General features: G+C 43.9%; 1 protein-coding gene across 1 annotated transcript in view; it reads right to left on the reverse strand.

The window, feature by feature from the left end:
• Positions 1-26,748, reverse strand: part of Fbn1 (fibrillin 1) — a 196,910-nt gene that overhangs the window by 54,878 nt on the left and 115,284 nt on the right. The window contains exons 14-31 of the mRNA XM_032904117.1: positions 25,708-25,830; positions 22,760-22,882; positions 21,564-21,716; positions 17,763-17,816; positions 16,274-16,399; positions 14,628-14,753; positions 13,982-14,101; positions 13,623-13,760; positions 13,183-13,233; positions 11,539-11,664; positions 9,405-9,632; positions 8,576-8,701; positions 8,336-8,464; positions 7,946-8,071; positions 7,730-7,855; positions 6,481-6,603; positions 5,372-5,497; positions 4,033-4,158 (exon numbers count right to left, since the gene is read on the reverse strand). Coding sequence (XP_032760008.1) covers positions 4,033-4,158; positions 5,372-5,497; positions 6,481-6,603; positions 7,730-7,855; positions 7,946-8,071; positions 8,336-8,464; positions 8,576-8,701; positions 9,405-9,632; positions 11,539-11,664; positions 13,183-13,233; positions 13,623-13,760; positions 13,982-14,101; positions 14,628-14,753; positions 16,274-16,399; positions 17,763-17,816; positions 21,564-21,716; positions 22,760-22,882; positions 25,708-25,830 — 2,250 coding nt within the window. The remainder of the gene's footprint in view (positions 1-4,032; positions 4,159-5,371; positions 5,498-6,480; positions 6,604-7,729; positions 7,856-7,945; positions 8,072-8,335; positions 8,465-8,575; positions 8,702-9,404; positions 9,633-11,538; positions 11,665-13,182; positions 13,234-13,622; positions 13,761-13,981; positions 14,102-14,627; positions 14,754-16,273; positions 16,400-17,762; positions 17,817-21,563; positions 21,717-22,759; positions 22,883-25,707; positions 25,831-26,748) is intronic.

The raw sequence follows: 26,748 nt of genomic DNA on the forward strand, positions 1-26,748 counted from the left end.
AGCAAAGCAAAGAAATTCAAATTCAGGCTGACACTGCAACCCCCTTAACCCCACAGGTCCTCGGTCACAAAGGCTCACACAGGTCCTCTGTACAGGGCCCCATGAAGGGGAAGGGTGAGCAGCAAGCAGACTCTGTGGCAGGACTATGCCTATGCCCACAAATCTGTCACACAGGTATGGGATGCACGTTGAACTTCTATAGCCTCCACAGCCACCATACAGACAGAGAACGTGCTACCTACAAACGCCTGTCTTTCTGCCCTCCCATGGATCCTGAGTCCGTGGTGCTGGCACATGGGGGATCTCTAGAATTAGGGGCTGAGGAAGAGGGCATGACAGCTTAAATGCAAGTGCTACTTGGATTTCTTAATTTAGGTCAAAATTTGAGCCAAGACTATTAACTGAAGAGAACACCCACAGAGTTTCCACAGGCTGACAGCCAGAGGAGGAAAATTAGTGGTGATAAGAAAAGCAGCAGGAACTGACCAGCCATGGTGCGGAAGAGTATGACTCTGAGACCCGCCAGAAACAGTTCGCATGTGAAAGGGGATCTTGCTTTTTCAACAATTCTGATTTTATCCACTGGTTAAGCGAGCGTGTGATGCCAGGTGGGTTCTAAAAATTAGCTGTGAAAGTGAGGACCCACTTGGGTGGCACCCGGCCATGACTTTATCTTCTTCCCATTACAGTTCCTTAGAACGAGCAGCAGAGGTCACAGGAAAGCTGTGACCCCACCCACTTAAGCCAAAGACGGAGGATCTGCGTCCTAGGTTCCAAGCAAACGCACATTCTCTCTCCATTAAATCAAACATTCCCTTCAGCAGTATCCACAATTTGGACAAAGCTTAAGGAGAAAAAAATGAGGCGCTTAGCATCTGTGTGGGCTGGGAATGTCAGTCAGTGGGTGGATTCCTAACACTGCTGATGTGATTGGGAGAAGAAAACATGTTTATTTGTTAAAATGGAAACAATCAGTAATGACAAGGGAGCTCAAGTATTTAGACGGAGCTGTAACGGAGCCCAGAGGGTGATCTTAGTTCTCATGAAACAAAGTCCCTCCTGAGGAGACAGCATATGTGTTCTTAATAATTGCTTCCCAGGGTACTCACTTTAAAATTCTATCCAAATAAGCAGGGTGTGCATGTACGTGGTGTGTGTGTGTGTGTGTGTGTGTGTGTGTGTGTGTGTGTGTGTGTGTGTGTGTGCGGTGCATTTGTGTGCATATGTGTGAGTGTACGTACACGATTATGGTGAGTGTGTTCATGTATGTGTATGTGGTGTGTGTATATGCATTTGTAAGTGTGTATGTGCATGTGAGTGTGGTGTATGTGCATGTATGTGGTGTGTGGGGGTGTGCATGTGTATCTGTGTGAGTATGTGAATGTGTGAGTGTGTCTGTGTGAGTGTGTGTGTGTGAGAGAGTATGAGTGTGTATGTGAGTGTGTGTACTATGACACAGTTGCAACATTTCTTTTTACTGTTATTTGTAGTGTGTCTTGCTTATCCAATTAGGCAGGATAAGTATCTCAGTTTACATCAGTTGCCTGGGACATTACAAACACTTGTCCTTAACAGGACCATCACCAAGGTGACCTGACGGTGCTCGAAGCTATGAGTAATACTGTCTTGAAACCAGCCTGAGAGAGACCTAGTTATGTGGGACTAAAAAGACATTTTGGCTGATTTTTAAAAATGTGTTCTCAAGTATGTGAGGCTTGCCAGTTCCTGTCTGTGTAAGTCATTTCCGGTCCAGTGTGATACCTTTGGCTGCTATTAACAGGATTATTCCCAGGGGATCTTTTCTTCTCAACCTAATGCAGCCCCTCCTCCCATAGGTTTCTGCAGAGTTCTTTACCCAAGAGGGTTGTCTGGTTAAAGTCAGATGACTCTGATGATTAGTTCATGATCACAGAACAGTGCGAGGACCTGAAGGATTCATCTGTTTCAGAAAAGAATATCATAAACTATGCTACTGTGATATTGAAGAGGTCACAAAATTTGGGGCATCTTCCTACAGTATTTGCTGGATAATGTCAAACTGAAAAGTCATTTTAGACTGCAGTTAAAAAAAAAAGGAAGGTATTGGCCCTTCTGAAAAAAACAAACCCACAGTGTTTCCCTGGGTATATTTCTGTTCATAGGGCTCACTAACAGGTGACTTCTGTGCTGTAACATTGACACTGACTTATCCAGCCCATGATGAGCATGTCCTGTCCCCCCAGCCTTTGCATCTCTGCATATTCAATTATATAAAAAATTCCCTTTAAAAATGGATTTTTATGCACGTGTGGTGAACAGTTTGTTACATAGAGGCCTCAGTAGACTTCACGTTGCCTCTAGGCCTGTTATCTGGGATAGCAGTAAGCTCCCATACTCTTATCTCTTTTGCCTGTAATGATACAACTATGTCACTCATCATGGTAAAAGACCTAAAATAACCGTCCTCTGCATGTTTGCCCGTTAAATGGACTTTGGAAATGGAGCTCTACAGATCCTTCCCTTCCAGCCAATGAAGTCTCTCCCAGAGACTGTCTCTTCATGATCATCATGGTCCTCTGCCTGAACTTCAGTGAGCTTTGTTGTTTTCCTTTATTCGTTACAGTGCAGCAGAGTTAGTCTACCCTCCTCTTCCCGCTGCCAGGCCACAATCCCTTAGCAAGCCTTATGTTGACATTGGAAGCTGATAACACATGCAGAACCTGAGTGACATCTGTACCTTAGCATCTCTGTGGATGAGCTCTCACCAGAAGGGACCTAAAGGATTTCTATGACAAGCAGCAAGGGAGCATAAGAGAGTGTCAGTATTATGCCTCTTTCAATGGCTTGGGCAGCCTGTCATTTTTGGACCACCAATCACATTATTGCCATGTTTTAGTAAGTTGGACAATTACTTTATAACTGACAAATGTATTTTGTATGTTTTCTGATACAGTTAAGAGGAGAATTCATACATTATCAAACTGCCAATATGCCAGTTTTAATATTTAAGTAACAAGGCCTTGCCAAGCAGCTTTTAGAATTCAAGTCCAGTCAATTACTTGTTAAATGTTTTTAAAGTTACCTAGTTCAAGGTCACCGTGATGTTTTAAATTATGTTATAAGTCACAATCTGTATCTCTAATATGTTATTTAATTTTAATTTTTTTTAATGTTTTTAATTCATTTATTTATTTTATGTATATGAGTACACTGTAGCTGTCTTCAGACACATCAGAAGAGGACTCAGATTCCATTACAGATGGTTCTGAGCCACCATGTGGTTGCTGGGATTTGAACTCAGGACCTCCGGAAGAGCAGTCAGTGCTCTTAACCGCTGAGCCATCTCTCCAGCCCCCTTAATTTTAATTTTAAGTTACTTTCTACCATTACATGCACTTAATTTCATTATTTCATGGTTGAAGACAACATCTAAATATTTATAAAACAACGTCATGGCACAGAGTGGCTTCTTCCATTTGGTATTTAATACAATAGTCTCCTGAAAATATTGCATAAGGGTTTCTTAAGTACTAACGATAATAAAAAAGAAAACTGTGACTATTTCAATTCCTTTATGGCATTAGCTAAGTCACACGGATAAAACTTGTTTAGGCTAAAACGTTAGTGTGCCCAAAGTACTCTAAGTTGAGGACTGGTAAGGACATATAAAATCCAGGGCGTTTACTCTGAAAAGCAATCTCAGTTACAAAATGAATTGTTGGCAAAAGAAGGTTTCTCTGACAAAGAGCTATGAATCCTCAGCAACCAGCATGGTCACTAACATGATCTGAAGGCATGATCCTTAACCTACGAGGGTTACACTTTGTCCTGCTAACTTATCCAATCCGGCACACCATCATTTTCACAGGTAGAAGGATGGCTTCCGTCAGGTTGGTTCTAATAAAGCATGGGGAGTTTCAAAGGGATAGAAGCTAAATTGAGGAAACATGGCACATGAAACACCTACAGTGCAGTTAAAAATGTAAGTTTTAAAACGTGTGTCAAGTTAGAATTATTAGGGCGGTTTCTTAGCTACTTGGCGTGGTTTTGTACCTGTGCAGCCCGTTTTTCCTTTTTTCCCTGAGTAGCCCATATCACAGTGGCAGATGAAGGAGCCTTTAGTGTTCTCACAGGTCCCACTGAGGCAGATGTTCGGATTCAGGTCGCACTCATTGACATCTGTAAGACATAGGTACAATTCACATGTCCAAGTTTCTGCTGTAATGGCTGCTTTCTCCCTGAGATAAGAGAACTATGGTTAAAAGCTAAGAAAAGCTGAGACATTTTTCACTAAATGATAAGCTTGGGAAGTAAACATTATATGATATTATATTTAGATGCTTTCTCTCAGAAAAAAATGTATAAGGGACCCCATTCATACTGACACGTCTTAGTGCTGACTAATCCTGTGGTCTGCCTGTTACCCGGGTAGTGAGTAACTCACTAACTCTTGCTGAACAGAAGCTTGTCCATGTGATGGCTTTTCTAGGAGACAACATTCTCTGTGGTAAATTAACTGTGGTTCTGTCTGTGTGATGCCTACAATTTACTAGAAGAGATGGATCAGTGGTTAAGAGCACTGGCTGTTCTTCCAGAGGACCAGGAGTTCGATTCCCAGCACATACATGGCCCCTCACAACTGTCTGTAACTCCAGTCCTAAGTGATTTGATGTCCCCTTCTGGCCTCCCTGGCCCCAGTCATGCATGTGATACACAGGCATTCATGCAGGCAAAGCACCCATCCACAAAATGGGTGTACTCATAACCCACCCTAGGCTTCTACTTGTGGCCAAGAGGGAATGACCTTCTCATGAGAAACAACTAAAAAGAAGTTAAGAGATAAAAAGCGAACATAAGCCAGAGAAATGTTTTCCAGGCCCTGGACATAAGGCAACAAAAATACAGTGATTCCTAAGATAAAGAAAGAAAGTTGGGTCTGACATTATTCTCAGATTACTGAAGAATAAACTCTAAGCCTGGGCCTATGGAAGAGCAGCCCTCCCCGGCATTCACAGGAGACCAACAATGGCGCCGTTTCCCACAAAGCTGAACTAGAAAGTTTTATACTTCACAGGGAATGGAGTAGGGCTCCACTGGGTTTTGCCTCAATAACACAGCAAAAACAGTTCTCAGCTAACTGCTGCTGAAAAGTGAGACCTGCAGAAAGGAGTGGCCTGGTTCCCGATGACCGAACTGTATCCTCTAAGTTCAACGACACTTCTAGAACACAGAGATTGCCAGCAGTTGACCAAGGTGAAATTTCAAACAGCCAGCTTATAATGAAAGAGTTAGCAGGCAGGACAGGAAGCAGGAAATAGGAAGGAATTGCTCCCTACTGTTAATTTCTCAACACTGTGGTTGAACAGTTAGACAATGCCGCCTTCTTCCTTACCAACACAAGTCTTCATGTCTTCGGACGCCATGAACCCATCATAGCACAAGCACCTGTACTCGCCAGGAATGTTTGTGCACTGGCCGCCATCACAGATATTGGGGTTATCTTCACACTCATCAATGTCTGGAAAGAAGAAAATCAACAGCTACACGTTACACTGGTATCAATATGTTGGTTCCATTATTCAGGGAGGAAGTATGAACTGACCCAATGTAACGAAGTTCAGCCCACTTGTATAACATGAGTATCTCTAACCCTAAATTCAAATGAAGCTTTGTATAGATTAGAGATCAGTTTATCCCAGGGACAGAGGAGGCAGCCAATCTCAGAATTCTCAGTGTGTGGTCCAAGGACACAACACTGGTCAAAAGACTATCAGTATGAATTTAAACATAAATTCACAATTCAAAATGATCATGAATCATATTTTATCACTGTCCAGTTATAAATGGCTACTTCCAACATTTACTTTGGATAGTCAACTTATACAGAGGTGAGTTTTGAATGTGTGTGTGGTGGGGGTGGGGTTTAAAGGTCAAATAAAATCAATGTGCTTCCCAGGTTCAAATTCTCTTCTTAACTAGAGCCAAAAGTCCAAGTCATGCATTCTACTTTTTATCTCCTGTTGGCTACCTGGCTCGTCCAGCATAAGGTAGTGAGATAGTATAAGTTAGGAGAGCGGCTCTCAAACTTCGGCTCTCTCCAAACACTTGGATGATTAAGATGGCCCTGTACTTTTCAACTGAGTAGGTTTGGCTAGAAGCTGAGGTTTTGCAGATTCACAAATCCTCAGGTCATGGGGCTGCTGCAGAATTGCACCAAACTAGATTCAAGATGTAACTCTCAAAATTCTGTTTACCAAGAAAATGCTTTCTAGTCCAATTATTACCCGACAAGTGCTATGCTAAACTTTCTTCCTCTTTCCCACTATCTCACCTACATTTTATAAATGAACATCTGGTGCTAAGTGTCTTGCTTGAAGACACACAGCTAAAATATGCAACAGACAAGGACTTGAGCCGTCATTGTCACACTCTGAAGCCCAGGCCTCTGAGCCACTCTGCTTCGGGGACTGTTACTGAAAGAGAGTGGGGAAAGCTGCTCACCTGTGCATGATCGCTGGTCTGGCATCAGCGCGAAGCCTGGCTGACAGCTACATTCATAGCTCCCGTCAGAGTTTGTGCAGAAGGTCTCACAGCCACCATTCATTATGCTGCACTCATCAATGTCTAAGAGAAGTGAGAAGAATATTAGAATGTGTGCTCTCCCAAACTGCTGTTGAAATTTAATTACCACCATTCAAGTACTAAGGCGTGGTGCTTTGAGGAGGTTATTAAGCTATGAGGACCCCACCCTCCTGGGCAGCTTTGGTGACATGGGTGAATTTGGCCATTCTTCCTTTTCATTTTGGTGTAGCAAAAAGGCCCATTCCCAATGCCAGGACTTTGCTATTGCTTCCCAGAGCTGTGAGGCAATGAATTTCTATCATTATAAATTAGCCAGTGTCGGGTATTCCAGTACAGCACACAACTGACAGAGACACCTTCTTTTGTGCTACACTTGGAGCAATCTTCCTGGTCATTGATTCAGTTATAAACATGAATTAAGGCTTGGTGGGCTGGGGTTCTGATCCTTTGCAAGAACCTGAATTGAAGTTCTGAGTTGACCTTGGCCAGATTTCAAAAGAATGTGGGCTGATTTATGGTTGTGGGTGGAAACCGTCTGAGACTTGGCAGTTCCACATGGTGTACACCCCAAGCCAGGCCCAAACTGGCAGCATTTACACAATCTCACTTGGACTTTGGGCATGATAAAGCCACAGGGCCTCCTGTGTCACTCTTCACGGGGGAAACTAAACCTACAGAGGACCAACCACAAAGCAAAATTCTTGTCCCACAAAAACCCATACTTAGGGAGTGCCAGACATGGCTTCTATTTCAGGGTAAGCTACGAACATTCCATGTTCTTCTTGTCATTGGTCACTCTTTGGAATCTTTAAGTGATCTCTACCAAGCCAGGCAGAGACTTCGCCTGCCTGTGCTTTCTACGGCACTTGCTACACATAGTTCACCCCAGGGTTAATTCATGCATATGCTATGTTCATTCTCAAAGAGCACACATCAGATCATGAATCTTTCATTCATCTGCTTCTTTGAAGAGGGAAGTGAGGTGCAAATATTGTGGGCTGCTGGGAGAATTGGACTTGCCGTGAAATAAGAAAGATCAAGTGAAGGTATCTGTGAAATAAAGATCAAGTGAAGGTATCTAGCAATGAAGACGGAACTCAGAATGCATGGCTTTTACAAAGAGATGAAATAAAGTGCACCAGGAACTAAAAGGAAGGCTGGAACTCACCGACACAGAAAAGCCTATCGTGAGTGGGGTGATAGCCCGGGTTGCAGGCACACTGGTACTTCCCTATGAGGTTCACACAACGCCCGTTGGGACAGAGGTGGGCACTCAGTTCGCACTCGTTGATGTCTATTTAGAAACAAAGAACATCATAGAGAGAGACATAAACGTCTGAATGAAATAAGTGACCTCACACAAGGGTTTTAAAGAGCTTCTTACCAATGCATGCAGAGATGTTGGGAGACAGTTGGTGGCCAGGAGGACATTCACAGCGATAACTTCCCTCTGTGTTGTGGCAGATGCCTCCTCGACAGAGGAGAGGATCTCTCTGGCATTCATCAATATCTGTAAGATAGAAATGCCCCATGTTGAAGATGCTGGTACCCTGTTCTCCTTTACCAGGCTGTTCCCCTTTCCAACCCCAGTTGCTGGGAATCCTGGCTACTGATACCCATGACTGTTAGCCCCTCAGTGCCTTCCTGTATGAGTCTCCCTCGGCCACAGACTGCCCTCGCTGGACAGAAGACTGGATCATAGGAATCGCCTGGGACACGGCCTGTGAGGAATCCAGGCTTCTCGAAGTCCTTTGCTTCCCAAGCACAAACTTACCCATGCAGTTCTTCATCATCATAAAGCCACTTTCATAGCCTTCGTCGCACTTGCATTCGAAGTCCCCTGGGGTGTTCACACACTGGCCTCGGCCACAGAGGTCAGGGGATATGCGGCACTCGTCAATGTCTGCATGAAAAACAGAAGGGGGCAACATGAGGGCAGGGACAACCTTACAAGGTGAAGTGACCCAGAAGAGGGAGAAGGTGGTCTCCTCCCTTCCCGCCCCTGGAGACTGACCTGTGCAGTTCCTCTCTTCAGAGTCCAGAGCAAAGCCGCTGTCACACCTGCACTTGAAGCTGCCAATGGTGTTCCTGCACTTGCCGTGGGTACAGAGGCTGGGTATCATCTTGCACTCGTTAATGTCTTCAGGAAAACGGAAGTGCAGGGAAGAAAAGCATATGGGCATTTGGTCAGGATGGCTCAGGGGTCCACACTTTAAACCCAGAAGGTTGGAGAGTCTTTATTTCAGGTCTTGTCACTATCCACCTCAGAAATGTTATGGATAAATCCAGGGCTAGGACTTCATAAACATCCCTAGTCTTTCTGACCTCTACATCTTAAGAGAACACTGGAGGAAGCGTGCCGGTCACTTCCTGGGAGATGGCGGGCAATTGGTCATCATTGGACAATGAATGCCTGAACTCCAAATGCTACTTAAAGCATATGGACAATGACAAATACAGTACCCACTACACCTAGCCAGCCACTCACCCAGCCACCTAGCCACCCAGCCACCGAGCTACCCATCCTCTTACTCACCCGCTCACCCTCTCCCTGTCCCCCGACCCAGCCACCATGGCAACAGAATAAGGCCCTTGTTCAGTGCTCTTTCTTGGATACATCTTTATATGACTTTGAGAATTTAAAGATGTCATTTGAGGTTTAAAAAGTTTACAAATAATCCATGCTACTTTTATTTCTCAGCATTATATGTCACTAATGTAATTAAAGAGATTCTTGAATACAAAAGGGACACACACACACACACACACACACACACACACACACACACACACACACCAGCAGCAGCGGCGGCAGCAGCAGCGGCAGGGAGCACCGTACATACCTTTGAAGAAAGGTTTCCCATTTGTTATGTCTTTTGTGGCAAACCCGGGTCCTCGGGGACAGAGTTCCTCATACTCCCGGCTGTTTCTCAAAGGACACTCTTCACACTCTTCTGTTCCCCAGGCTGCCCCAACGGAGCAGCAGCAGGCATCCATTCGGTGGCGGCCAGCAATGGGCAGCGTGCACTCCTCATCGTCGTACTTCAGGAAGCAGGTCTCCAGGCGGATATCTGTCAGAGAGGGCAGGAGGCTGAGGAGAGCCGCCCTTCCTTGTGCAAAGCTACCTACCTTTGTTAGGGAAAATACAACACATGCTAATTTGCTATACTCATGACTACATTTTTTTTTTCTAGTTGAAAACCAAGATTATGTGGTAGGCATTCCAGCTAATGAAGCTTTTACTCTCTTCTTCAGACATGTTTAAATGTCCTGTTTATGAAAGGCTCCCTTCCAGCTTTTGGTGTTTTCTGATAGTTGTACGTAGGCAGCTAATGACCGAGAAGTACCACTTTGCCGAGTGTGGGCATCTTCTCCTTGTAAAGTCATGTTCCTCCCCAATGCATGTATTCCATGATATCTTGGCGTCTCTTGCCTATGAGCAAACTCGCTGTTGCTGGGATGGACCTACCACTCAAACATCACAGCTTTAGACTTCCTGTGTTTCTGGAGAGGCAGACTATAATCTGGAGAGAGGGCTTCCTTCCTTAAGACAGAAGAGGAGATGGCAAAAAATGCCACCCATTCTTCTAAGATGTGTGTGTGTGTGTGTGTGTGTGTGTGTGTGTGTGTGTGTGTGTGTGTGTGTGTGTGTGTGTGTATGTTCCTATTCCCAGCCCCAAATTTAAGCAACTGTGGAGGAGGCCGCAGACCAGGGAACAGAAGACCTGGATTCTGGGACTATTCTTCAACTCACTGTCTCATAGCAAAATCATTATGCCTGATCCCAAATCTTCATGCCTGTCGAATGATGTTGTGCCCGTCTCCCAGGAAGCACTGGGATGCTCTGATGAGATTATGTACCCAAGATCTGCGAAGCATCATTCAAGTGTGTCTTCCTTCTCATTTGTCTCCACAAGTGGCTGCAAGTATTTACTTAAGTGTTCAAGTTACCCAGTGCCTTTTTAAAAGAGCCCTCTACAGCATTTAGGCAGCCCTATGTCCGAGTTTCACAGACTAACACAGGCAATGTAAAGCAAATCCATCTTTCAATTAAGAATCTAGAAGAATGCTTCATTAAATAAGGTCCCTCCTAAATAAATAAAGATTTGGGTTTGGATTGGCTGATATCCTTAGTTACAAAGGACCCAGAGCTCTGAACCCCGCTTCAGTTCCATATTGTGTGAACACTTTAAAATTCTATGTCTGAAGGTTGGTTCACATCTGTAAATGATCACAATTCCTCAGCTGTATTGACAGTCTTTTAAGCACAGAAAGTGGTCTTTCACCAGGGATATTCTTCAGTCTGATTCAGCATCAGATCTGTACTACGCGTGACATCACTTACAGAGTCAAAGGCTAAGTAGGGAGACACTTGTGTCATAACACTAGGAGTCAGACAGATACCACAGCTGAGAGTCATGGGGCATCTTTCTGAGGACTTCAAGTGTCTTCCATGTCACTGGGATGGATGACTGGATGACTGGGTATGTCGTGTTCCCTGGGCTCTAGCAGTTGGCATGAAGATTCCCACACAACTGATAGAGGTGATGGAGATTTTATATATATACATCCCTTTACCTAGCTGCCCCCAGGAGGATTTCTGTTCTTGATACCAATGGGGGTTTCCTATAAGGAAGCATCTATCAGTTATAGCACAAGCCTAAAAGAAATGGGGTGTGGTTCCCCATTACATGCAAATGTTCTCCCCTCTGCCACTCAGCATGTATTCTACAGCCCAGAGCATGTGGGTAGCTGTGCAATGGCGGCTGTGCTGGCACTGAACTGAAGAATGAAAAGACTAGCATGGAAGAAAGCCTTAGCTCAGCAGAGTTAGAAAAATAGTTTGTCAAGAAAACCACCATAAATTCCTAACCAATGAGCTGAACTTGTGTGTGCGTGCATGTATGTGTGTGTGTGTGTGTGTGTGTGTATGTGTGTGTGTATCCAAATGTCCAACTGCATCTCATTCATCTTTACCAAGACAGATTCTTCCTGTAGCATCCAAAGTCATTCCACTGGGACACTCGCACTTGAATGAACCCCTGGAGTTAACACACAGGCCATTCTTGCATACTCCCGGGAATACTTCACACTCATTGATATCTAAAGAGGAAAAGGAAAGCATTAAGTCAGTATACCTGTATAAGTTAATCCTGGTTTACCCCACTCATAGATTCACAATGATCTTTACAAAAGAGAGGACCTTTTCTGAACATGCTAAGCTCAATACACTAGCTTGCCTCCAGACAGTTCGTGTTAACTTCTGTGTCTTCATAGCAAGCAGTGGGTCTGCTCACTAAAGCTAGGAGTCTCTACACTGGCCTCTGGGAGTCGTATTTGAGTTGTAGAGACAGGGGCCAAAGGTTTGGGGGACAGCACTGGTAAGTAAGGTTCTGGGGTTTATAGTTATCATTAGGAGACAAGATGACTGGAAATAGACACAAATTATCAAAGAAGGAAAAGCTTGAACTTGAGTGTATAAAAATCAAATCCTGTTGTGGCATATGTGGGCCAGTGAAGGAGTAGTGAGCCCATGTGGTTGGTTGGGCGAGGGAGCGACAACACGCATGACCATCCATTTGTCATCCACCAGTGCTTCCCCAGCCTACTGATCCTTCCCAGTTTGCCTCACAGAGCAGTGTGTTCTCTGCACTTAATTTGGAAAAACAGACATCATTGAATTAATCCAAAGAAAGGCAATCTAAATGCCAAAAGGGGAGAGCCTTGAGAGCCTATGGTTAACACACACACACACACACACACACACACACGTCTATTTTAAAGAGGTCTCTCTCTAATCCAAGAGTTTTGAGGAAAAGTCTCAATGCTTTCCTGAAAGCAAACTAAACAGAAATGAGGTCGAGACTACTTGTGAGGGGTTTGTCCCTCGGAGTTTTTCCTTGGCCATTTGTATACCAAAATGTGCTGTTAAGCTCAGATAAGTTATGAACGGCTGGTCTGAACCAGAAAAAACGCCAAGGGATTCAGTCATCATTTGGAAAGCAAGCCCTTGGGTGGGGGTTGTAGGATTTCTCTTTGTTTTAACAGGGGAAAAAATCCTCCATTTTTTATCCCACATATGGGACTGTTGTTTTTTAAACATTTCAGCTGCTGTGCCCTGTCAGGCTACGTTAGTCACCGTGACCTACATCCACTCAGGACTCCATGAGAGAGAATCACAGTGAACTGGAGCGGGTCCCATGGACCTTGAAAACAGAGGCAACTGACTTCACCCCTCTAAATCACCCAGGAATGTGATACAAACAAGCGACCACAATAAAAAGAGGGGGGCTAACCATGAATGCAAACTTTACAGTCTTTGAAAAAAAAATAATGTCTTGCTTTTTGGCTCCTGATTTGCAGATAGCGTTTTGAAAATGCAGCCACTCTCAGGGATGCACCGTGGTTCTAAAGCATAGCCAGCCATGCTGTCCTTTGGCCAGAGTGATCCAACACTGGCAACGGCCTGTGCATTTAACATCTGTCCTGATCTGCGGTTCTCAGTAATTTTTTTCTCTGCATCACATTCCTCGCTGTGAAGTTCCCTTACTTCTTTGTTGACGCCAAGCTAACACGAACTTTCTTCATACACACTTAAGGTTTATAAGAAATAAGAAATACCTTCACATTGCGTGCCTTTAATTCTCGAGTACCCTTTACCACATATGGGATCTGTGGGGAAACAAAACAATATTAATGACATCGCTCTAGGACATGATAGATAGGAGAAGCTGGAGGGGGGGCCTGGGACAGGAGTGGATTTTGCTGCTGTGAATAAGCACAGGGTTGCACAGATAAAAGAGCAGCAATGAGAGGTCTCCACTAGAGCCCAGCTTGCAGGAACTGGTGTTCCAGGGGAAGCACTACAAGCCAATCACGTGACCACATGGAGATAGAAAATGGCACCTGACCAGAATCGCATAAAATAGATGTCCTCGATACTTTGCTGGTTTCCCATTCAGGAATATTTTTATCAAGGTCATCTTTAAATTTTTCACGTGGACCTACGTCAGTGGAGTGGCCAATGAGATGGCTTCAGAGCCATGCCCTGCTTCTCTTACCAACTTGACATATAGTGCACGGGCTCCCCCAGGCAGCGCCAAGGGAGGAGCAGCACTCGGACTTCAAGGTGGCTCCATTGATATTGATCTCACATCGCCCGTCGATGACAGTCTGCCAGCAAGTGCCCTTGATGGTTTCTGCAGAAAGAGGGGGCGACGGACATTTAACAGAACCTTATCAAAAAACCCAACATATACACTGGAGTTACAGCTAGAATAACATTATGAAAGGGGAGAAATAATTATTTTAACGTCTCTCCCATATCTGAACTTCTGTGGCAGTCAAAGCAACCATTGAACGTAGGAGAACTGGCTTATTGATAAACACTGAAAAAAATCATTCTCAGAGGGATAAATACCTATGCAGATGGTTTTTGTTGGATCCAGAGTACTTTCAGGAGAGCATTCGCAAATGAAAGACCCAGGGCTGTTCTTGCAGACTCCATTAATGCAAGGACTCGATTCACATTCATCAATGTCTGAAACAAAACCAGGTCCCCATGACTACTGAACGTTGGTCTTAAGCATAAAATGCATACCTCGACTTTGGCCTTAATTGCTACCACATATTCTTCATTAGATAGTAAAGCTGGCCTAAACAGGTTTGGCCAAACTAGAAGGAATGTCAAAATACTAATTGAGCATATTTCTTTAGTATAGAAACTGGCACATGAGTGAGTCTTCGTATTCAGAAAAATCTGGATAGAATTATGGATTCAAATTATACATGCACGACATTTTCTTCATCTATTAAGTGATGGCAAGTGAAAATGCCAGCTAGAGACGAATAGAAATGAACGCTCTGAAACCACCACAGACAGGGGAGTAAAACGCCAAAAGCAAGTAAGTGCCGTCTGTGGCTAGAGTCTGTGCAGTGCCATTTAGAAGCAGAGTCCCAACAGAACTGGCTTGGTTATCTAAAGTAGACTTCAACTGACTCCTAACGTGCTCTAATGGCTTTCCCAGAGAGGAAGGTGCACAGGGGAAGAACAAAAGCACAGGTACCTTCACAGGTCTTTAAGTCAGGTTTGTACACAAATCCCTTGGGGCAGGTACAGACAAAACTTCCAGGTGTGTTTCGACATTGTCCATTGTCACAAAGTAGACTGTTCAGCACACACTCATTAATATCTGGAAAGACAGCAAACAGGGACATTGGAAAGAGCTTGTACCTTGCGGGCAATGCCATGTAGGTTAGGGCTTTAAATTCCTAATGATATAATCAAGTCCCCAAAGAGGCAAGACTCTCGTTCCATTGGCGTAACCCACACGGGAGCTTGTTATTCATGTCCAGACTAAGTGTCTACAAAGCTTCAAGCTTCTGGATGCTATTTATTTCACTTCTTGGATTCTCTGAAAATTAGTTATCTTTACTTCTGTAATTGATTTGCAGTATTAGAATCAACAGGACTGGTCTGACTGCTGTAAGGAACTAAATAAATAGAAAGCACCCTCAATATGATGGTGTACATCTGTAATCCCAGCACTGGGAGGAGAAGACCATGGGGGATTCTCCAACCACAGCAGTGAATAGACTTTAATAGACAACATATATATGCTTATATGTTTATATATTTATATATAATATATGCATATATAGTGCTTAAAATATGAGAAATCAGACAAGAAGTAATGTTTCTACTGAGCAAGTGGAACACCGAAAATCTATCAAAAATACTATAAGGAACACAATTATTTTCCAAGAGTCCCAAACACCAGGAGGCTTCAAACGGGTCAGGGAATATGAAGACAGGGCTCTTCTTCTCCTGGGTCTGAGCCCATGAAGATTCTGACGCCGCAGGGGCAGCAGTAGAGTTTCGTACACATACAACAAGTTATTGATACTTGATAGGCTCTGTGCCAGACTGGAAGAGTGAACAGTTTTATATCAATCTGATTATCCCTGGATAATCAATTACTTGCTTCAAAGTTAGATCAGCTCTTTGGACAGGGAGCTTCCCAACCAAAACTCATATCCCACCACAGTAAAAGTGGGAGGCCTAACCCCAATCCGTGAATGGGAATAAAAATAAATAATCTGAGAGATTTTTTTTCTAGTTTATCTTAAAGCTTATCAATTTGCATCACAGTCCATAAAGGTTTATTTGCTTATATTCAAAAATATATTTGTTCTCCAAGTAGAAAAACGCACTACTTTACATACATTTCAGAATGTGTGCACCCCTTCCCCACGAGCGTAAGTATCTTGGTTTTAAAAGCCCAACTTCAGGCAACACACGGCTGTGTGTCACTCCAGACAGAAGATGTTCTCAGAAAATGCTGTTCCTAGGCTACTAAAGAATGTTGGAGGAAAAACCAGTGCCCTAGGCTGACTGTTTTATTCCCAACCAAATGATTTACTTAGTTTCTGGATTCTTCCCTCATTAAAGGTTGTTATCGAATGGAAAAGGGTGCTTGTTAAAACCAACGTAGAGTCGTTATTACTGAAAACAAGCTGTACTTTCTCTGATTAAATCTAATGAGTAGTTGGGAGAACGGTTTCGGTGGAATGGCGCTGTGGCCATGTGAGAAAGGCTCCAGACACTTGCACTTCCTACCCTTCACCAGGGTCTCTTTTACCAAGTGAACCGGGCATGTGATTCTTCACGAGCTGTCCAGAAATGTCACCGAAAGTAAGCTGAACTCCTTACCAACACAGTTTTTCCCGGTTATGTCTACTTCGTATCCCGAGTTGCATATACATTTGTAGGTCCCACGGAGATTTTCACAAATTCCATTTGGGCAAATGTCAGGATCTAATGCACATTCGTTTATATCTATACCACCAAAAAGTTCAAAGTCAGTGACATTCTAAAACAGACATTAAGTGAAAACAACACAAAGCAGTACAGCATGCACGGTGACCACGGGACGTCTCAGTGGGCTCACTGGGAAGAGAATGTTTCTTTCTTTTTGCCATTGTAAGGTGAGTCACGTTTCCCCGCACCTGGAGCTGTGACCGTCAGATTACCCATCATCCCTGAATCAAGCTGAAGATGACAATGTGCTGGATGATCCGAGCACCAGGATGAAGGCAGAGGACACACAGGGCCAAGTCCCTGACATGACACCACCTCTTCCCTCTTCCCTCTGCCTCCTATCCTGCCAGCAAGGTGATTACATCATGCCCTTGCTTCAAGTTTTTAAGTTCAACAATATCTTCAAATTAAAGTAGGAATCGTGTGTTTACTGACTCCAACTTTGGTGTTGAAGCAAGGCTTCCTCCCCGCTGTGAGGTGGTCTGTCATCAGGTCTCCTTACAGGAGAGCCTCTGCCTTGGCCCTGAGGAGGCCAGGCACACTTCTGTGCTCACACATACTGAGCAGACCTCTCTATTACCAGCGAGGGTGACAGAGTGGCAGGATGTGGAAGGATGGTCTTCATCAGTCAGGGTTGCCATCTGCTTCATGCTTGTGGCCTTAACACGGCTTTTTTGACCCCCACTGACTCCTCCATCATCACCCTTCTTAGCCCCCTTTATCACTATTCCCTCCTCATCTTCCTCCACACATATGGCGGGGTGAATGAGCCAGCGGGGTTTTCCCTCAGACCCCCTAGTCAAATTGCTGAGTTTTGTGTGAGTGAGGAAGTCACTCCTTGTCACCATCTTTACACTCTTCTCAGTGGTCTCCTTTGATTCTATTCTTTTTAATGATACCCTAAATCTCTCCCATTCCTATAAATATTTTATTTTCTCCCAACTTAGCTAGCCGATATGATTCCTTGCTAGAAAATCTAAGTGGTGTCTTATAACCAAACCTTTGAGAATTAAGAAATCTTTTAGACTGAATGGATAAAGTCTTGTCCAATCTAAAACCCTGAGCTGTATTTGATAATGGAAACCCATAAAAGGCTCAGCCTGCCACTTCTCTAGAACGAGCGACACTAGCCGTTGTATCTCGTCTACAGCTCTCCATAAATTGTCCCCAGGAAAGGCCAGTGAGAAAGCCCCACATCCACCGCCACCAGGGCGCCACAGAAGCTCTGCCGTGGGGGCTTCTAGGCAACCCACATGCATCACCCACGATGGTCAGCAAGGTGTCAGGCCAGACTGTGTCATGACAGGAACTAAATACCCACAGAAGGCTCAATACTGCCTTTCACATGCTTAAGTCAGGGAACTTCAAAGTGGCTCCTTACCAGAGCCTGCTGATGTCATTCCGGGTCCACTGCTGCAAAGTGCCTGATATTCCGCTGCAATAAATTATCAGATAATCAATGAGTGCGGTCTGTAGAAACAGGTCAATTCTGCCCTTGGCTCACACAATCATTTCCTCAAAAGCAAGGAGAACCAAGCTAAAGTGCTAACAGAAGAGGGAGGAACTCCTGGGGGAGTCCCCTTCAGACTGGGCTTTCATTTTAAGTGTTCTGCACCACTGAGGAAAGTGACTTTGAAGGATACAGGGAAGTCATAGCAATTTCTCGGGCAAAGCGTTTTTGGAAAAGGTGTTTTTTCCTACAACTCATTTTGTTCACCAGGGAACACTTTGCACGTACAGTGAGGCATGCCTGTTAAAATGCGGTTTCTTAGCTGTTAATAAAACTCCCTGCCATCCTGGGAATAGTCCTGTTTCTCAGTTCTAGCTGTTTTTCCAGTACAATCGGGTTCTCACATGTCCTCAGTCCTCCTCAGACTCTCCGGGCTCTCCTCTTGAGAACGCAGCAGAGCATCCAAGCTCATGTGCGAGTACAGTTGTGAATCATCCGGGTACTATGCTCGCTTTCCATGGTGAATCCAGAGGAAAATCTTGATAAATGCTAAGATCATTCTTTCTTTCTTATAAACTGAGGTGTGCAGAATTGCTGCCCAAACTTGTGACAGGATCAGCTCTCTGGTACTTGTGAAGCATCATAGACAGCTCTAACAACATTCAGAGGAACCTAATGGTGAGCGGGGAGCAAGGCAAACACCTGGAACCAGACTTTAGACAAGGCACAGAGAAGAGATAGACCTTGGCCGGCCCATGGTTTCTGGCAGCCAGAATCGGATTCACATACAGAGGCTGCACATGGTGAATGGGACATTAGGGGAACAAACACTTTCTCTACTTCTGATGATGGTAGACAATGAGTTTGGAAAACATAAAATTTAAAAAAAAAAAGGAATCTTTTAGCTAAGTGTGGTGGCATGCACCTCTAATCCCATCACTTGAGAAGTAGAGGCAGGAGGATCTCTGTAAGTCCAAAGACAGCCTGGCCAGTGAGTTCCAGGACAGACAAGGCTTAATCCTTCAAAGTGTGTGTTTTGTGATAAGCAGTAAAATGTTTCTGTTTTTTTAAAAAAGCATTTAAAAGGAGACCAAAGGGAGACAAGGAGGAACATGTCAGCCACTGTATATTTAAAAGCCAGAGACTGAAAGATGACAAAAACCAGAACAAAAATGTAATTTTAGTATCTTCTCACACCCTCAACTATTAGCAGGGTCATGGAGCTGCATAATAAAGCAAGAAGGCAAAACCATGACGATTCTGTGGACAGTGTTCCCACAGTTAATCCCGATTAGCGGATACTTGACCTACACAGAGGCACAGCCTGGTCACTGTGCTCACCACTGGCCCAGACACGACTGCTCTGTGTAACTAAGGGATCTGAATGCTAACATACGAATGACTAGAAGCAAATCCCTCCCCTCTGGGTACTCATCCCCATTCCATACTGAAGCTCTCTGGGTTAATGAGAAAACATAAACACAGGCAGTTCACACCCTTAACTCTTTCCTAAGCTTCCCCCAAGGTGGTGCCTCAGACAGCAGCATGGCAGGCAGCACAGAAACACCCCAGAGCTGCATTCCCAAGGCTGACTGCTTTCTGAGAGAGGAAAATGGCTGGAGGCTGAGGGGGTGAGAAGGCAAGCTGAACCACAGGAATCGGGTTAGGAGCCAGTGGCACAGCTTTTCACAGGCCCCTTGGCTTGCACAGCACATGGTGACCTTGGAAACTCACATGGTTGCAGTTTCTCCCCAGTTGACTAATGGATTCTAGGGATTGTTGGTACCCGTTAGGTCACCCTCTCCTGAGATGAGGGAGAGCCTAAGAGGATCTTCCATGGCTTGACATTCTTGTCAACTACCAATGTGATAAAAGAACTTTGTCCTGTGGACCTTTTCCATGCAAATATCCTCAGACAGAAAAGCACAAATACGATGGAAGTTATCGATCACTGGCTTCCAGTTACCTACCAATTACCTTCCCTAAGCCTTACTGCTTCAAGAAACTGGGTTTCTTTAGTGACCTTTTCCTAAGTCCATGTCATTCCCCTGAGTGCTCTTGGTGCAGAGGGGAAAGTGCCAAAGCAAAGAAGCGTACGCAGTGCGCTTCTGCTCACAGTGTGTGTGCACTGTCATCTTTTATAGCTTTACAGACACGCATCTGTCTCGTAAACTCAAAGTCTATGAGAAAAACACTTTGAAAAATTAGTGCAACCAAGGGCAGAATATACAACTGTAGCGTTTTATGCAGTCATTTGGTTTAAGTGACCATTTGCATATTGCTGAAGTGTATTAAAGGTACATTTAATTGATTTTTGCTGACATGCAGATAATCTGAATTATTCCCAGCCAAAGCAACCCTCTTTCCAGTGGCATCCCTTATGTCCTTTAAAGCCTTCCCTTTATTCTAGCTTCCTATGATATTCATTTCAAACACTGTAATTTCAATTGTTATTTTTTATTTACAAAGCACTGAAAAATCATACTTAGGTTAATTTTTATGAATTTCACTTAGGAAGGAGATGAAACAACTGAATCTCACCTGGAAACTCACTAACTTCTTGGGTTTTTGTTTGTGTTTTATTTAGCCCTAGCTTTATTTTAGAACAGTAAAAGTCAACGGCCAAAGATCATATTCACATAGTAAAAATTGACCATCTTCATTTCAATAAGCTACATTTTTTTCTTCCTAAATGTATGCCAGTTTTACTCCAAATCCTTCTTCCTCTCTCTTCTAGAATCTCTTCTGTCTCCCAAGGGTCCACCCCTGTTTCTGCTTCCATAACATAAACACTTCATTACTTTCTCTTTCCTCCCATCTCACCGCCCCTTCCTACTGTTGTCTCTCTCTCTCTCTCCCTCCCTCCCTCCCTCTCTCTGTCTCTGTCTCTGTCTCTGTCTCTGTCTCTCTGTCTCTCTCTCTCTCTTTCTCTCTCTCTCTCACACACACACACACAATTCGCATATGGGAGGCAGCATGAGATATTTCAATAAACTATTTTTCCTTACAAATCTAAATAATTCTATCTGCATATGACCTTCCATTTCATCCAATGAAATTTATTTTATAGGTTAGAACACTAAGAATTCCCTTGTCCATCTAATTTCATTTTAATAATTATTTTTATCATTGTGAGTCTTTTTCAAATACTTAAGTGAGCAAAGCTATGCAAAATAACTAATCTCTCCCAAACCTCTCTGCCCGTGAATTTGGAAGCAGAATTTTGACTCACTGGCCTGGTTGTTTTTCACTATGCATACCACCTAAACTGTAGAAAAATACTTTTTCCCTAAGGTTGAATAAAGCCATTTAAGAAGAGTGCACCAAAATCAACATGTAGGTTGTGAACAAAATTACAAATGGCCTTCTGGGGAGCTGTTGGGAATATTCGGGTCATCTGAAAGTTATTTACTTTTACACTGTGTAAAATTCTGCTTTTCTAATAGTCATCTCTTGCAAAAAAGCAAGCATCCTGAAATGGCATGTGTTCCCGAGAAGGTGACCAGGACTGAGGTGGAGTGGGCCCTACAGAGGCACATGGCAAATAATTGTGAGGACAGGGAGAGTAACGCGCGTCTAGACACTGACTAGCCTCTGCCAAGACCCCAGAAGGGTATACAATATATCCCTGGGAGCATAGCACAGCCTTTCCCGGTAACTTCCAGGAAAGCAGCGCCCATGGATGGTGGCAGAAAGATGGCAGGATGAGGCCACCTCCATGCTGCCACTTACCTGAATTCTGTGCAGGGCACGGCTGGCAGGGTTCCCCAAAGGCATACTCGGTGCTGGCACAACAGCACTCGGATTTGGTAACAGCACCAAACAACGGCTTCACACACTGGCCTCTCCTGTAGCCTCCGTAGCATGTGCTCCGCATGTGTGTGTCTAAAGGGGAGGAAGTACCCGTCATTCTACTGCCGTATCAACCAGATGAAAGCCCCCACACCGAAGCCAACGCTGCCCTTATCTCTCCGTTGCCCTGTTCTAAGTCACAGAGAACGCCTGTGTTTTCAGTACTTGACAATGAGAAAGAAACAAAACGAATACAAAAGTCCAAAAGCTCATTAGTGTCCGAGCAGTGGGGACGGATGGCCAACGCCGGCCAGTTTCCTCTGGTGATGTGATGTAGCTGAGCAAACGGTGAGGCCTTTACGTGTTGCGATTATTTTACACTCATTTTTGCCTTCCTCAGGCATGCACAGACCAGGAACTTTATAAACACGGCATGAAGGCTGGATCTCACATGGTGATAAATAAGACCTTTATTAGCAATGGGGCTTACTCAAAAAATAAACAGGCAGTTATTGAATGTCTAAATTGGGTTTACTTTCCAAAAGGGAGAAAGTTTAATCTGTAAAAGGTTCATTATATAAACCTGCAGAGGTTGGTCAACTAAGCTGTGTTATCTTTATCTCTAGAGAAGGAATTTCCAGCTTCACTCAATCCTTTCCTAAATCAAAGGGCTAACTGAGTATTTTTTAAAAAAATGATAAAAGTCTTGTTATTTAATGAATCTCCAAGCCATATAAAACTGTCATTGCATGCTTACGAATTATCCATATTTCTGTGGCACCATGCACTTCCTTTGGACATTTAATTCTCCAGTAAAATGTTCACCATAAAATGGTATGCATATTACAAACCAATTCTAAAGACTTTTATCCACAAAAGAACGGGGGAGGAAATCAAAGGCAGATAAAAAAGAGAGAAGGAAAGTGGGGATTCCCCTGCCTCTCCTTTACTTAACCTTACCTTTCTCTTCCTAACATTAGTGTCCAATTTATTCCAGAAGAGAACTGGATTTGTTAAAACATTGTTCAGCAGAAATCTTTGTATCTCACTTGCGAGGGTAGGATACATTCGTAATTGATAAACATTGCTGACTCCTGGAGTATTTATCATACATCAGGATGTGGCTTGTTTCTTACCAACACACACACGTCCATCTAGGCCCACAGCCAATCCGGGAAAGCATTCGCATCTGTAGGAGCCATCAGTGTTCACGCATCGTCCGTTCATGCAGATTCCAGGAGTCTCACACTCATTGATATCTGCAACAGGAAGAAGTATTTCCTTAACATGGGTGAACACGTTCACTATGGTAACACTGGAACACGGGCACTATGGAAAATGATACTCAATGACCACAGCAGCATGTTAATGAGACGCCTGTTCTTTCAGAGATGGGACAGAAACCAGCCGAGCTTGGTACTTTCCTATTAAAAGTCATCTCAATGGAATCCTCCCAAGATGCCTGCTATAAAATATAAGGAGGCAGGCAGAATCGGTGTAGGGAAGAAAAGGACTACTCGAAGGCAAAGGACTCTGGGTAACATATCCCACTGTAGTCGTGCCTGAATCTAGCTTGATATAAACTGCATCTTGGGCTGTGCAAGGAAGCTTCTCTTTTCTGCAGCCAACACCCATGTTGGCATTCCTGCTAGTACCAGTCTTTCCTGAGACCTATGGGACTAATTGTTAATTGCTAACTGCAAGAGGCAGACATCAAATGCTAGAAGGAGCACTACAGAGACAGAACAGAGAGAAATACAGAATGACTTTGATGACAGCCCTTGGTCAGTACAACACTCAAAGGCACTGGAAGTTGGTAAAAATCCTTTTTTAGCATTGCTGAGTATTTTAGTGTCATATGCATACCCTTAATACTGTAAAAGATGTCACCTGGTTCATGCTAGCAATACTAGAGAATGCCCCCATTAATAGTAGAAAAGGTACCCAAACTGAGTTTTGAAAAACAAGGATGCTTAGTACCAAACCACTTTCCAACAGTCCTTTTACAATATACAATAGAGTACGCAATTATTTCCTTTCTCCTGACCTTAAAAAGGCAAATTGAGAGTGAAGCACCTCTGTGTTTTACTTAGCTTGTGTTATTTGGCACAAAATACATCCTGGTGGTCCAAGACTTCATGTTCAGACTGTATTAAAAACAGCAGTTATATTTAAGAATGTGAACTCAGATTGGTTCATTTGTTTCAGGCATCTTTCTGGTCAAGCAGAAGCCTAGAGTGTGACAGTGAAGACTCTATCCTGAAAAGCAGCCCAGAGGCTCTTCATGAAGTCCCTCAGTTGGCAGAGGCTCTGGTGACGAGGCTCTCAGCCGTCATGTGTCTGTGGCTTCAGGATGACAGATGAAGAGGAGAATCTCGTCCCACAGCAAGAGAAAAGCAGCATAGGGAGGCTGCCTGCTTTTTCCCCCTTAAGCGTGTTTGTCTGAGCTCTCTACACTAGGGGAGAAAGACTAGGGCAATAATACAGAGACCTCCCTGTTCTTCTTCCCCCCTCTCTTCCTCCTTCCCTCTCTCCAGAATGCTGAGTCCAGGTGAGCCAGTGTAATTATCAGTTTTTCCACACAATTCAACAACACTATTTATGTGAAAGACACAATTTCCATGATCACCGACGGTTTCAGAGCCTACATTCATCTTTGAGGTCATAACACCCTCTGAAACAGCATAACTGAATGCCTCCATCACCACACTTCAGCATTTCAAACAGCCCAGTAATCGGCCACACCCTTCCCTTTCTTCCCTACAGAACAGTACTTAATTTGCACACCCTGACATTTTATCTTACTGCAGAATGTCGCCAACCCCTCTTCTCCATCTCAGCTCCTCCCGGCAGAGTTCAATGTGTACAGAAACCATTTTCCTACTTCGAAATTTGAAAAAAAAAAAAAAAGTCAACTGCTTGTTTTCTACTGAAGACAGATTTCACAATCTTACAAGCCATGAGTGTGAAGGTCACAGGGGATGCAGGTAAACAGCCCAGGGCTGGAAGCTCTTTAAAGGTTGGAGAAAGTGCACACCTTGCCAAGAATTGAAGACATACAAGGCTTTCTTCCACGGTACCTTAACCAGAGCTGAAAACTAGGGACATCAGAAGAGGTGCCCTGTGACTTGATCCTGCCTTTCCAGAGTCCAGTGCCACATTTCTGCAGCAGGAGCTATGAACAGAGGCTCTTGACCACTTAGTAGACACTCTGGACTGACACTACATAGAAGCATTTGAAAAGAATGACTCCTCTTCATATCTTGCACCTACATGCAACAGTTACCCACCCTGACTCCATACAGAAGGACACAGAAACATATTTGTTAGAATCCCTACAGCACAAATGGAACTTCCAAGTTTTGCTTACAATACTTGAGGCAATGAGATTATTTCAAAGGTTGTCAGGCAGGGGTTGGGGATTTAGCTCAGTGGTAGAGCGCTTGCCTAGCAAGCGCAAGGCCCTGGGTTCGGTCCCCAGCTCCGAGAAAAAAAAAAGAAAAGAAAAGAAAAAAAAAGTTGTCAGGCTACTCTTACTCCTGATTTATTTTTCTGCTCTGTCCTTTTTCTTCTTCCTCCTCCTTCTCTTCCTTGGCTTATGTAACTTGGTAAAACCTAAATTCATTGTTGTGTCTTATGATAGATGAATCAGTAAGGAATACAGCACCACAAAAAAAAGGCAGCATTTTCCCCAAGGGAAGATGGGATGAGTTGGCCAAAGGAAATGATCAAGAAGCATCACCACCCAACTGTCCTTATTCCCAGCTGGAAGGAAAAGGCAGAACTCAGCTTTATCAGAAAGATTGTCAGATCCATTGGGACAGATTAATGCTTCAGCTCCTTAAATCGCCACACCTCAGCCCATTCCGGGCTCCTCTGAGAAGAACCCAAATGCTTTCTCTGAAATAAGACTAGCCTTGTTTCCTTAACTGTGGCTGTTTGGACAGCTGAAGGTAAGAAGGAATACCAGTCAGGTTTCCAAAGCAGAGCCCGGGGAACTCCACACGGGGAGGATCTTCCCCGGAAGCTGTAGAGAGGAGGAAACGCGGGCAAAGAGAACACTCTGGGGGTTTATAGCACCCACCTTTGCAGTAGCGGCCATCTGATGCCAGTTGGAACCCAGGTTTGCAAATACACTTGAAACTCCCATCTTCGTTGATGCACATCCCATTCAGGCACATGTTCCTGATGCTGCACTCATCCATGTCTAGAAACAGAGACAGGCGTTGTCTTGATAAGAAGAGGAAGGCCGGAAGAGGAAGGAGGATATAACTAACTTTTCACACTTCTCTTCTTAGCGTTTGGAAATGTAGCCTAAGGCTAATTTTCATCCATATGATAAATACAGAAAGAAGAGAAGGCATGTGAAACAGGCGTTGCAAGTTCAGGTTGACTCTCTTGACGGGGATAGCGGGATCCGTTTGAGGATCACTGGTCCCCAGACTGAAAGGCGCACTAACAGCTTAGCTAGTTAGCTTCCTTAGTTCACAGACTTGCGTTCCGAGAAGCTGAAACTGAAACAAAAATTAAGGCTACTGAGAGTGAAAATGTATTTAGGCTAAATCTTGGTTCATTTTTAAAAATTAAAAAGACCATAGAGAGAAATAATATGGAGTTGGGCGGGTAGGGAGGTGACAGAGGCTCTGGGAGGGGCCACGGGAGGGGAAAATGTGCTCAAAATACATGGTATGAAATCCTCAAAACCAGTAATCTGAAGAGTAATGAAAAGCAGAAGAAAGCTTGTCGTTTCAAGCAATTTGAAGTAGATATTGCAAAGCTGGATTTGGTCAGTGCTACGGGACCCAGCTGAGCTACTAATATTTAGGTCGCTTTAGTCACAAAGACAGTTCTTAATTTCATGGGTTTGCTGGTCTGTGAGCAATTGAAGCTCTCCCGGGAGGCCTGCACCTCTGGACATGACCTGCTTTCGCTTACAGGCTTTTAGTCAAACTAAAACAATTTATGATTTCTCTTTATTTCTTTTATTTAAAAAATAATAGATTTGACCCTAACTGGGAATTTTGGCCATAAGTCTGTGGATTGAATCACCGAGATAATATTCTGCCAAACATGTTCCTAAGAACAATTTTGAAATTCTTTCAACATATTAACAGATTCTTGGGGT

This window comes from Rattus rattus, chromosome 5 (genome assembly GCF_011064425.1).
Source record: "Rattus rattus isolate New Zealand chromosome 5, Rrattus_CSIRO_v1, whole genome shotgun sequence".
Lineage (NCBI taxonomy): Eukaryota > Metazoa > Chordata > Mammalia > Rodentia > Muridae > Rattus > Rattus rattus.